At 41.2% G+C, this 13225-nt stretch overlaps 1 protein-coding gene across 5 annotated transcripts in view; it reads right to left on the bottom strand.

Moving 5' to 3' along the window:
• Positions 1–789: 789 nt before the first annotated feature.
• LOC131950253 (uncharacterized) overlaps positions 790–13225 on the bottom strand; it is a 71710-nt gene continuing 59274 nt past the window's right edge. For 3 of the 5 annotated variants that reach the window (XM_059312328.1, XM_059312329.1, XM_059312330.1), the window contains exon 2: positions 791–3134. In XM_059312328.1, the coding sequence (XP_059168311.1) occupies positions 1099–3069 (1971 nt within the window). In that variant the 5' untranslated portion in view covers positions 3070–3134 and the 3' untranslated portion in view covers positions 791–1098. Of the gene's footprint in view, positions 3135–13225 lie in introns of all 5 variants that reach the window. The other 2 variants (XM_059312326.1, XM_059312327.1) reach the window with 2 other exon arrangements.

The following is a 13225-nucleotide window of genomic DNA, read 5'->3' as shown; positions in this document are numbered from 1 at the left end:
ATAATCACAAAATCCGATGTGAAAAACAATGAGTCATCAGCCGTTTAATGAGCAAAAATGTAATTAAATTAGCATACATTATATTGAAGATTGTTGGCTCAATGATACAAATAATAATTTAGCAAGGGATAATTATGTTCGCATGTGGTACAACGATATAATTTAGCATGAGGGGTTAACATTGAAAAGGGGTGCTGAAAATTTAGAGGGGAGCGGGTTTGAAAAATTTGATGGGAGGAGGGGGAGATTATAAAAAAAATTAATATATAATGTAAGGCCGTTTTCTTTCTTATATATGACGTGTATATTGATGAATGCGTGAAGAAATAGTGTGAAACTGAAGCATTATGGGATCGATTTCTGGAATACCAATGAGAATGTCAGCTAAAAATGGAAATGTTTCAATAAATAAAATAAAAAAAAACTGGATGTTGTTGAGGTACTGTAGGTAAAGGGTTAAAATGTGCTAGACAGGTACTTACTTGGGAACTATGGTAGAGCGAGGGCTAAGTGGGTAAATAAGGGTACATGGGGGACCAGAATCTATAATGGTATAGGGGACCCAGGGATCAGAGTTTCTTCCAGGCATCTACCGCCCCCAGAACGAGATGGATGTTAAATAATATATAGTAAGCATACACTTTTAATAGAAAAATTAGGGAACGAAATCTAGTTAATTTTATGTCTCTTACGTTAGTGCCTTTCCTGTTAAAAAATTGTTACAAATTCTGTGTATGTATACATTATATATATATATATATATATATATATATATATATATATATATATATATATATATATATATATATATCAATATATACCCTCTGACACAGAACCCCATAAAGGTACAACATAGTGATCAGACTGTAGTGTAACATATTGGTAATCCACACCACCACCAATCAAAACATTGCGTGAGCGTGCAGCTTCCAGATGTGCTTGAAACCACACGCATGTGTAGCACGCATTTATCACTTGGTTAATATACAGTGTTTATATTTTGTATTTACAAGTGAGTTATTTGATGTGGAGGAGGGGGGGGGGGCACATGTGAAGAAAGTGTTCAATGCATGTAAGACAAGTGTTAAATGGCACGAGCTAAGGGAGATAACCCAATCCTTCAGCAAATTCGTTTCTGTCTCTCATTTGCCTGTGCATGTCCGGGGCGGGTCGACCCCCCTGAAGGCCAAAGTTCGAAAACATGTTGGCGATTTCAAGGTCTTTCATCCTGGAGTGGGGGTCAAGGCCGGGGTTGTGGGGGTACGGGGAGGGGTTGCCCATCTCGTAGGAGGATTGAGATTTCTGCCCGTTGTTCCACTGGCGCCCCATGTGGGGGTCCATCCCGTAGTCGGGGACGCTGTATCTGTTTTTGTTGTTGTTGTCTTCGTAGCGAGGGTAGCCCGGCGCCCCCGGGGCACCGTGACGGTAGACGTCCCCGGGGACGGGCCGGTCCGGGCTGGTGTCTTGCCAGTTGGAGGAATAGTCCCGGGTGTTTTCTTCGTAGCGGTGTTTCGAAAACTCTCGAAAACCGTCGCCGTCGTCGTATTGGTTGCCGCGGATGTTACCGGAAGTAGGTCTAGCCCCGCTTGAAATTCCAGAGTCTTTCTGGTGCTCCTGGATTTCTTTGTATTTCTCCATCAGCTCTTTGTTGTTATCGTAGCCGCCTGACTCGTCAAAGGAAGATTCGGTTTGTTTCTCGGCTTTAGGTTTGAGCTTGACCGCGAAGAAGTCTGAGGGTAAGACTTTGATGCCGGCTTTCATGTGAGGCGGGACCTTCGCGACCGGTTTTCCCGAGGGGTTGGGCTCCCCCGCGTCGTCGTCCATGACTCTGCTTTCTAGGTTGGAGGCGGAGAAAATTGGCCCGCCGTCGAATCCCCGGGGGCTCGTCGGGGAATACACCTGCGGGGATCTAGGGGAATTGACCGCCGGGGATAAACTTGGGTCGGAGTTTCGCGGGGAAAACTGTGGACCTGATAGATATCTGGCGTCGTGAAGGTGCGGGGATATTTTCTCCCCAGAGGGCAGTTGACCAACGGACATCCGGTTACCTGCCATGCCGAGACCGCCGGAAAGACGTTGGGCGTTGCGGAGGTTGGCTTCTTCCATGCGGAGCCGCGCCGCGCCCTGCTCCGACCCCGCGTTGCTGGTGAAGCTCTTGTCGTGCGGGGAGTTCTCCCCGCTGTCGCCTGACCTCTGACGTACGTGCATGATGACGTCAGGGCGGTTCCGAAGCTGAACCCCGCCCATATTCTGCTGCTCGTAGAGTCCGTAGGCGGGGTTTTGTGAAGGCGGGTCCCGGAAGTTGTCCTGCGTTAACATGATCCCGCCCCCTGGGATGACCCCGGGGTTGGGGCCGTTTCTCACAGGGCTCATTAAAGGCCCGCCGCTGTACCGCTGGCCCGGAGGGGGGCCCTCGTATCCATGGGGGCCCCGATACACCGAATACTCCCCGTACTCTGTCCGTATAACATCCCCACGTCCACCCCTATCGAAGTTCCCTTTCGCCTTTGAGGGGTCTCCGCCGTCACCACGTCCCACCGGGATCCCTGGAGGGATCTGGGTCGACCCTATCAAAGCCGTTATATGCAAGGAATTTTCCACCGTGTCGAGCGCAAACACGTGACAGTCCAAAGCCTTGACCCCTGTAGGTCGCCTCACCACGCAAACCACCAAAGGAGGGTGGGTTGTGGATGTCAAAAACTGGAACGGTTTCTCCACAAGAAACGCGCTCTTGTCGCTCAACTGAGCTTTGCTTTCGTCCACCGGCACAAACAACGCCTTTATCTTCTTCTCACTGGACGTCTTGACCGGCAAAAACTTGACAGCCTCCACGAACACAACGCTGGAGAAATCGAAAAACATCTCGTCCTTGACATTGCCGTCTTCGTAGAAGACAACCAGCACGCCCTTCTGGATGAGCTTGAGGCAGGCGCTGCGGCCGCTGGCGGGCGTCTTGCGGTACTTGAAGTACAGCTCCTTGATGGGCGCCTGGAGGACGCCGATGTTGGTGGGGGGTTTGGAGATGGGGCTGAACCGGAGGTAGGCGCAGTAGAAGCTGGGCCCGTCCATGTCGCGTGCCGTGAACTCGGCGTCTGATGGGTACACGCTGCCGGGGTAGGGGCCGTCGGAGTGATCTAGGGAGGGGAAAAAAGAAATTTGAGATTTAATTTTTTTAAATTAAATTATAATTTTAAGATAAAATTGGAGAGACTTTTTTTCCTATATAGAAAAAATCCTACGTTTTTTTATTAATGTAATTAATATTTTTTCAATGCCGTGGTAGGACGGTAGAGCGCACGATACTAAGCCGAAAGTCTCGAGTTCGTGTCCCATGCTTAATACCTTAGAACGTTCCTAAGTTTACTCAATTAGTAAAAAAAAAAGAATAAAGGTTGTTGGTCATAAAACTGACCGCACTATCCTTTCATATGCCGAGGTCGAAGAAACAGGTGAATTCTACTTCATCTGTCCTATTTTAACCGCAAGTTAAGAAAGGGTAACTTTACCTTTTTACAAATATTTTAAATAAATTATTTTAGATGTTTTTGTGGATCAGAAATACTTAATTTAAATTAAATTGAAACAAAAGACAACAAAGAACAAAAAGAACACAAAGAACATAAAATACAAAGTATTAAATTGAATACCGGACCATGGTAGACAAGAATAATTACAGAATAAATTGCTCTTGAAAATAGTTGCTCATTTTTCTGTACTGATATTGTGTTACAATTATTGAACAGAACTTCATTGATTACATTATTTTAAGAAATAGAGCCTTTACTATTACAGAAAGGTATTGTTTTAACCAATAAGAGAAGAGACAACCTGAAATGGACTGGTTAACGTTGTGTTGTTTTTATATTATTCAATGCCTCAGTATAGTGTAGCGACCGGTAGGGTCTACTTGACACAGCGCGGCAAGAGTAAAGGGAGGGAATAATAAAGGGAAGCCATCCTAAACTATGCAGGACGTGACAAAGCAAAATAGGAATGAATTATGGACATGGTTGGTGTTTTTGGATGCTTTTGTGACCGCACAATGTTGGAAAAAATTGTTGGACAGATAATGTACTCATTAATTAGTCATCGAAGTAATTAGAAGTTGGTTTGGAATACTAAATTTGGGAATATTGGGATGTACTGTTAGTGTTTCGTTTTTATAAAGGTTTCTTACTTTTAATTTGAAGTGTACATACACATAACGGGAAATTGTAGATAATTTTATTATCAGAGAATTTGAAAAAAAAATGACGAAAAATTAATGGACAGTAGGCCTAATTGACAGAAGAATGTTTCGCTAGTAATTTTCATGACAATGGGCCCAGTAATTGTCATAAAAATATGACAGTAATTGACAAAATCATTTGCCTAAAATTGTGTTTTTTTTTAAATTCCTTAATCGTAGGGTAAATAATGCATTTTAAAAACAGTGGAATGCACATCGTATTTAGATAATTTATTCATTTATCTCCTTTAGAATTAGGATTTTCTTAAATAGTCACTAAAGTAACCGTACAGTAATCTTGAAAGATATTTGTTACACTTTTTAACCTGATTATAGATTACACATAAGGTCCTAAATTCAGTCCTTGAGTCCACTCAGCTCCAATGGGTACCTGTCCAGAATTGGTAAGTAAATGTGGCTATGCACAGAATTGACCACACAATCCTTACATTTCCTCAGACCATATGTATGGGGGTGTAGCCTGGACTAAAGTCTTGAGCTTACTTTTTAAAAGATTGTAATCTTTAAGCTCCGAGTTCAAGTAAAAGTGTGCTAATATTTAGGACCGTGGGGGCAGGTGAAGTAGAGTTCGCCTGTTTCAGTGACCTCGGTCAATCAATAGATAGCATGGTCAGCACTATGACAGACCGCCTTATTTTTCTCCCTAACGTGATCAGGTACCCATAAGAGCTGAGGCGACCTCAAGGACGTCCTACGAACTAAATCGTGAGATCCGAACTCGAGACTATTGGGTTAGCAGGCGTAGACTCTACCATCCGACCTCGCCTCTCCTAAATCTCCGAGTTACCCAGCCAAACTTTCCCCGGGGCGGTGGAGTCACTAGGCCGGGTATCACACGATCAGCGGCGTCGGCAGGGGGGGGGGGGGGGGGGGCGTCATAACCCCCCCCCCCCATAGACCCCTCGGTATATAGAAAAAGTTTAAGGGGGGGGTGCAAATCGAAAGTTTGAGGGGGGGTGCAAATCGAAAGTTTGAGGGGGGGGGTGCAAATCCCCCACCCCCCTTGAGACGATCCTGGCTACGCCACTGCACACGATGCTGACCACACCCCCACCCTCATTCTTACGACACCGCGGGGTAGTTTAAACAACTTTTTATATTTCCTTAAACCATTATTAAAACAATCTGCACCTGCCAATATGAATGGAATATGACAGCCTAAGTTAACGTACTTTTAAAAATCACAAGGATGTAATGGTGACAGGAAAGACACGCAACGGAAACCTGCGCACAAAACGTGCGCAAGGGTATTTTTGCTTTCTTAAATCTAGCATTAAAGATATTAACACAGAGTGACTACGTATACGTTGTAGCATAATAAAACATATGTCAAAGAAATAAGACAAAATTGAAGTGTATTGGTATAATTAGTTTGTGTTTGCGCAGTTTTCTGTTTGCGCATTTTTATGGGAACTAGATGTAATATGTCCTGAGCGATAGAGACATGTCGCTGATTACACATAGATGTACATCACGTGATTACAGATAACGCTGTTTCGTGTATTTGTACAGTGCTATTTCTAAAATATTAACCCCCCCCCCCCCACCATCTAGTGAAATAACCAAACCTAATGGCAAACATCTACACAATGGAGGCAATGTCACCTCAAGGTAAAACACTGAGATAGGCTGCATCCTGGTTGTCAACCCAACCCCCCCTCCCCTCCTTCTCCCCTTCCGCCTCCCCCCCCCCCCCCCACACACACACATCCTGTACCGCCGACCCCCAAACTACTTCCTTGAAAAAGTGGAGTCGGAAGGAAAGTGTCAATATAATCCTTTAACCCCCACCCCTCCCGCCCCGTCCCACACGGCTGTACGGGGGTTACTTGAAAACCTAGGAAACTTTAGCATAATTATGATGCATGTGTATATGACTGACCGTGCGATTATGTTATGATATCAAGCAAGATCTATTGTAAGCTTGCCTTGGTTTCTGATAAAAGTTTTATACACTGAGTTAATGATTGTGTTTCCTTCTCGAAACTCACGGTCCTTGGGTCAAGTGAAGTAGAGTTTACCTGTTTCTGTGACATCGGCATATGAAGAGATAGTGTGGTCAGCACTATGCCCAGCCGCCTTTACTTAGGCACCCAACAGAACGATGTTCTATTATAATTTTACGTAATTATCATGTGTTTTTTTTTAAGGACGTGTTGTGAAAGCTAGTCTATCAACGTTTATTGTTAACAAAATGTTAATGCTAAAATATTGTCATGATATTGTTTTATTTGGACAACATAATTAAACCCCGAATGCACAATTAATTTTCGTTATAAAAATATACATTTTTTTTAAAGTGTAAATTGACAACATCTTGATATTAATTTCAGTAATCACCCCCTCTTTTTCACCATACATTCTAGGTATGAATTATTTTTTTAAATACTTATTTCTAACAAGCTAGGCCTAATTTATTTACATTATCTTTTCGTAGAGCCCCCCCCCCCCCCTCCCCCTAGCTAGAACTAATCTGTGTTTCATCAAGCTAGCCCTTTATTAGAACTCTCTTGTGCCAGATTTAGCTAGGTGTTCTCACCACATATTAGCTATCCGTTTCCTGCTTTAGTATGTACCGTAATGACATAACGACACGGGCGTTTATGACGTAATTGACATAATGACATCAATTCCACGGACAAGCCCAAGTGGCATTCGCACCCAGGAATGTCACAAAATCGCGCCAGACATTAGAATTGAAGGGCGTTGACGGTAGTCTAGGAAACCATTGTGATCAGTTCGCTTCACGTCAGTACTCGGTAGAGCATTATAGTGTTGGAAACTTAGTTATAAATCAGCCCCAGCTATATGTTGGTCTTGCTGACCACGCATTTCTTTCATATGCCGCAGTCATAGAAACAGATGAACTCTACTTCATATTCGCAATGGGTACTTTACTAATTTCATATTTTATTTGTATTTGCCAATTAAATTTGTATTCGCCAAATTAATTTGTATTCCCCAATTAAATGTGTATTTCACAAATTAAATTTGTATTTCGCCAATTAAAGGCCCATGACCTTTAACCCCATGTCACACTTTAATGTAACAATAACTTCCGCACAATCATGCGAGCGTGGAGTTATTTATAGCTTTACAACAAAATGTAGGTCACCGGGTCACATTCGTCATAAGTGTCGTTTGCATATTAAATATGTTAATTTATGCGAGTGTCACTGGGTGCAATCGTGGAGTACAGAATTTTTATTTTATTTCATCAAAGTAATAGTGTGCACACAGTATGTACACGTACGAGCGCGCCTGTACACCTCGATTCCACATGCGGAGTCTGGATTTTCGCCCCCCCCCCCCACATACACACAACCTCCCCCAACAACATTTCATGTAAAAGTCGAATTAACTAACTTTCAATGCTAAAATATTTGTTATGAATGACTCCAAAACTAGCATTTATTTCATAAATTTTCTCCGGGGGAGAGGGGGGGGGGGGGACTTAAAACTTCCGGGGGGGGGGGGGGGGGGGAAGCGGAAATTGATTCTGGTTAAAGCATATATTTTTCTATTTTAATTATATATTTCTGTTCTCTGTAGGGGCGGGAGATCTACCCCCCCCCCCCCCACAGAGAGATCCTAAAAGGAACACTGCTCCCCCACTACTACAAGCGGTATATTAAACATCTTTTTTTTTTAAATCTATGTATTCTTATGTTTAAAAACAACAAACACAAAATTACAGTGCTACAAGGGGTCGGCGTGGTCGAGTCGGTAAAGCTCATGGTTGCTAAACCGAAAAGTCTCGAGTTCGAACCCTCGGGCAGATGAGGCTCGTTAGCTGGGGGCTCGTTAGCTGGGGGCTCTTCTAGGAGAGACAACTCCAAAATTAAACAACTGCTGCCTTGTAGATTGTTCTTGGTTGGACAAAGGCTATGGAAGCTAATGCATAAAGAAAAGCAGGCTGAAATCGGAGTCAATGGCCTCAATGGCGCATAACCAGTTGACACTTAACGCTTAATTGTGTTGGAGGCGTGGTCGAGTCGGCAAAAAGCTCATGGTTGATAAATTCGAACAAAGTCTCGAGTTCAAACCCACTAGCAGATAAATCTCGATCCCCTTCAACACTAATAATTAAGAACGAAGAAGAAGAAGAAGACAGCGCTACATTGGTACAGAAATGTTACATTTTCCGGTAACAGTAATTGGAGAAGGTCACAATATTTTAAAAATTTTTGGTTTGTATCGTCAGTGTATTGTGATGTGCTTAAGTAACACACTACACAGTGGTAACAGAGTTTCTTTCAGGCATCTCTTCGGGGGTGGGGGGTTCGCCTTTCCCCCTAAGAAAGTCTACCGCCCCCTATTCCCCCCCCCCCCCAAAAAAAAAAACGAAATGGAATTTATTCAGAAAATATATACTTTTAACGGGCCGTAGTTTGGAGACCCCTGGTCTAGTGGAATCAGATTGGTAATAGAGGAATGAGAATGCAATTTTTTTTTTATATTTAATCAATAATTCTAGCAATGCCTAAAACAGCTACCCGTAATTGATTTTTAGCAAGGCGTCCCTTTAAATAGGGGATTCAAAAACTTGTGTAAACTAAATATCTCAGCACGTTAAAATGTATGTCATCAAAATTGAATAGAAGTATGTTATAATAAAACTAACGTTTTTTTATCCTTAAAACATAACCTACAGTTAAGTATTCAATAAGTAAAATATATTGTTTTCACAAGGTAACATAGCGAATATAAAAGATTTGTTATGATTATTAAGTAATGAAATTTAAAGCGTTTTATTGTGTTTTTCAAGCATGTCTTAGTTACACTTGATTAATTTAGTTATTCTTGTGAAAGTTATTTCCCTTGAATGAAATTTTGGTATTTGGATCTTCAAATTGGAGATAATTTGTTGCTTAATTAAGGCTTAGCTTTACATTCATTTCAAATTCCTGCACCTTAGGTTGACCGCTTACATATACATACAACTTTAAGTTATTATTTGCTATTGTAAAAATTATACAGAGCAGAAGTTCTAAACAAAATAGTTTGGTATTTTTTTTTAGCATTATCAAGCAGAAAAACAAATACATCAGTAGCCGTTGTAGATTGCAATACTTAATGTTAGTAGACATACAGTCTTTGTCGTAAATTAAACATCTAATCAATTGTCTTTTCATATTTTTCACCCTGTCCTAAAGGATTCATACATAACAATTTTAGGCTGGAATATAACATTTATAACCTTTTATTTTTCAAAAACAAAAAAAAAAATCGTTACATAATCACAAAATATAGACATTAAACATTTATAACTAAAGACAGTCAAGCTTAAAACAGGTAGGTTCCGTTTTGGAACTCACCTTGGGAGGACTGCAGAGAGCCCAACACTACAAGAACTTTTTTTAGTGGGTTTTTTTTTCCAGACTTTTTCCCCCGGGAGATGGGGGGGGTGAGGGGGTGAAGCACTTAAAATTTTTTAGGGGGGGGGGGGGGCTATGCCATATAAAGTACAAAGTAGACTCGTGGACTTAGAAACAATTTCAATAAAATGTGATTACGATTACAAAATGGAATTGAAGAAATTAGTACAAACTTTTGAGACGAAGGAGAAAATTAAAATTTGATTTTGCTGTCTACTTATAACTTGTATGTAATTGATAATTAATGATAATAAATTAATATGCCACTTTTAATTAATTGTTTTCTTATACATATGTTTTAGTAATTAATTTGTGTGAAAGGGGGCGTTTTAATAAGTTTTGCTTAGGGCTCTAACTAACCTGGCGCCGGCACTGAAACACATTGTGTAGTTAATACAAGACTTGTGACGAAGACATAGCGAGTATACTCCAACAGCAGGAAGTGGCCAGGTAAATTGACAGCGCGCGACCGTTTTTAGTTAGGCCAAAGTAAATATTGGCATAGATAGTTACTTCTAGAACTATTTTAGGCCCTATGCTACATGTTTTTTTTTTTAAATAATGCGATTTCAAAATAAAGGAAGGAGGTTCTTTTATGTGCAGGAAACTAAATTGTATTTGACAAAAATTAATAAATCACTGAGTAATCAAGAAGATTTGCGTCGGCGGAAGTGTGACAAAAATGTTCGTTATATATTTGCTGGATGTATAGTTTCTAAATAGCATAGAATGTGGAGTAATTTGTTTATGTGCATACAAGAAATTATGACAATAGCAAGGGTTGAGGTCAAGTTTCAGCTATAGGGCTGTCTAGCTTCAGCCATTTGTAAAGGTCGGGTCTTGTTTATGGACAGGTCTAGCTTTAGTCATATACAAGGGTCAGGTCTAGCTTCAGCCATGTAGCTAGTTAGCTCAATATTCAAGTTTATGTAAGGTTTAGGTCTAGCTCCAGCCATATGTAAGGTTCAGGTCTAGCTACAGCCATAGGTAAGTCAGGTTTAGCTTCAGCCATAGGTAAGTGAGGTCTAGATTCAGCCATAGGTTAGTGAGGTCTAGATTCAGCCATAGGTTAGTGAGGTCTAGATTCAGCCATAGGTTAGTGAGGTCTAGATTCAGCCATAGGTTAGTGAGGTCTAGATTCAGCCATAGGTTAGTCAGGTCTAGCTTCAGCCATAGGTAAGTGAGATCTAACTTCAGCCATAGGTAAATCAGGTCGTAGCTTCAGCTATAGGTGTTGTGTCCAGCTTCAGCCATAGGTAAGTGAGGTCCAGCTACAGCCATAGGTAAGTGAGGTCTAGCTTCAGTCATAGGTAAGTGAGGTCTAGCTTAAGCCATAGGGTTAGGCCTTACTACAGCCAAGTGTAAAAAGGGTCAAGTACGGCCGTAAAAAACTAATGTCCTGTGACTCAGGTGCCATAACGTAACGTACGCTACAAGCCTGGAGTGACAGTTTTACAGCGCTGTACGTCCACAAGACAAGATTTACAGGGGGAGGATTGGTGGATTATAACCGTGCCGTTATATAGCGAGGTACAACAAACATTCATCTCACATATACACACGTACACACACATACACATACACACACACACACACACACACACACACAGACACACACACACACCACTGGGAATTAATTTCGATTTGACCACCTGTGGATGTACACCGACCGAGGCTATATTTAGCCACCTAGCGGGATGCCCATCTATTTTTGGAAACATACTCTCGTGACCAGATGGCGGATTAAAGAAATTCTCGTCCAAAGCTTGTCAAAGTATTTGCAAGTAGCTCTATCAGGCATTCCAATAATACGTATTTGTCTATCGCACAAAGAATGTCTACAAATGTTAATTTTGGAATATTATAGGAGCAATATCAAGATAGTATGTTACTGTGTATGCTGTCAACCCGTTGTTTATTAATATGAAAGGGTGTCGTTATTTCTGATGATAGCATAGAATGATGTTAGGGGTCGTCCAAAAATGACGTCACACTCGTAGGGGGGAGGGGGGGGGTCGGTAATTTTGTGACGATGTGTGATGAGGGGGAGGGGGGGGGTCAGATGGTGCGACGTCTAACTTTTGCTTTATAGATAAGAAATGTTAGATAACGAATTTTAGACGTTATTTAGCGTTTTAGGAAACTGTTTTAATAAATCGTAATAGGAATTGATTAAAATATTCTATTTTGACATATTTCAGACAAGATTTTGGAAAAATATCGATGTTTAAAAAAAATTCAACTGCAATTTTGAGGGGGGGTTGTAGGCTGAGGTGTGACGTCATTTTAGGGGGGGTCTGGCTTTTTGTGGCGACGTGTGACGGAGGGGAGGGGGGAGGTAAAAATCATCAAAAAAAGTGTGACGCCATTTATGGATGACCCCTTAAGAGATTTAAAAGTTGGATGGTACGATAATGATTACCTGACAGGTGGGTGGTATATGATACATGGAAAAAAGGATGGTAGCTGATACAAGCGGATGGTAGCAACTATGATATGGTGAAATTTTTTACCACTGCTAATCTGTATGCGCGTATCCCAATCAAATATTCTCAGGATAACTGACGTCACGGGTTCATGAATGAGTTCAAATCGTAAATAAAAATAACATAGCTAAAGGGAGGTAATGCAAAGTTTTAATTGAAGTAAGGGGAAGCCACGCAAATTTTTCTAATTCATGTACAATAATTCATATCTAATTCGCAGGTCTCATTAGGGGAGCTAACACAGATGCATAAAGTAGAAGAAATATCACCAGAGTTGATTGATTTAAACAATCAATACTGTTATGAAAATCGATAGGTACGAATAATGGTATTCGTCTAGAACTGGTGTTGTATTGGTGTGTTTGATTGTGGTAAAGATATTTTAGGTAGGCCTACATGTGTGAAGTGTTGTGTTAGTGGTTAGACCACATGTGAAGACACTAATTTTCACAACCACATGTGTATATTCATGGGTTGTTTCTTTTTTTTTAAATCTCACCAAAGTGTGTACAAATATTACTTCGTTGCACTACTAAATTGTGTACCTACATCACCTTTATGCCACACACAAATATGTACAATTAATACTTTTATAGCCCACTTATTGTGTACACATATCACCGCGACGCCCCACCAAATCGTGTACACGAATGACTTCTATACCTTACTAAATTGTGTACAAATATAAACTGTACACCCCACCAAAGTGTGTACATATATAAACTGTACACCCCACCAAATTTTGCACACATCTCCGCCATGACACACCAAACTGTGTACACATCTCCACCAGCGTGTACAACCTCTACACACCAAACTCTACACACCAAATTCTACACACCAAATTCTACACACCAAATTCTACACACCAAACTCTACACACCAGACTCCACACACCAAACTCTACACACCATACTCTACACACCAAACTAAACACATTCAAATCCAAAAACCAAAACTCTACACACCAAACTCTACACACCAAGCTCTACACACCAAACTCTACACACCAAACTCTACACACCAAACTCTACACACCAAACTCTACACACCAAACTCTACACACCAAACACCAAACTCTACACACCAAGCTCTACACACCAAGCTCTACA

Source organism: Physella acuta, unplaced genomic scaffold (genome assembly GCF_028476545.2).
Source record: "Physella acuta isolate Inbredline_101_S28 unplaced genomic scaffold, ASM2847654v3 ptg000747l, whole genome shotgun sequence".
Lineage (NCBI taxonomy): Eukaryota > Metazoa > Mollusca > Gastropoda > Physidae > Physella > Physella acuta.
The sequence above is the reverse complement of the archived record's forward strand: the minus strand, read 5'-3'. Positions and strand labels throughout refer to the sequence as shown.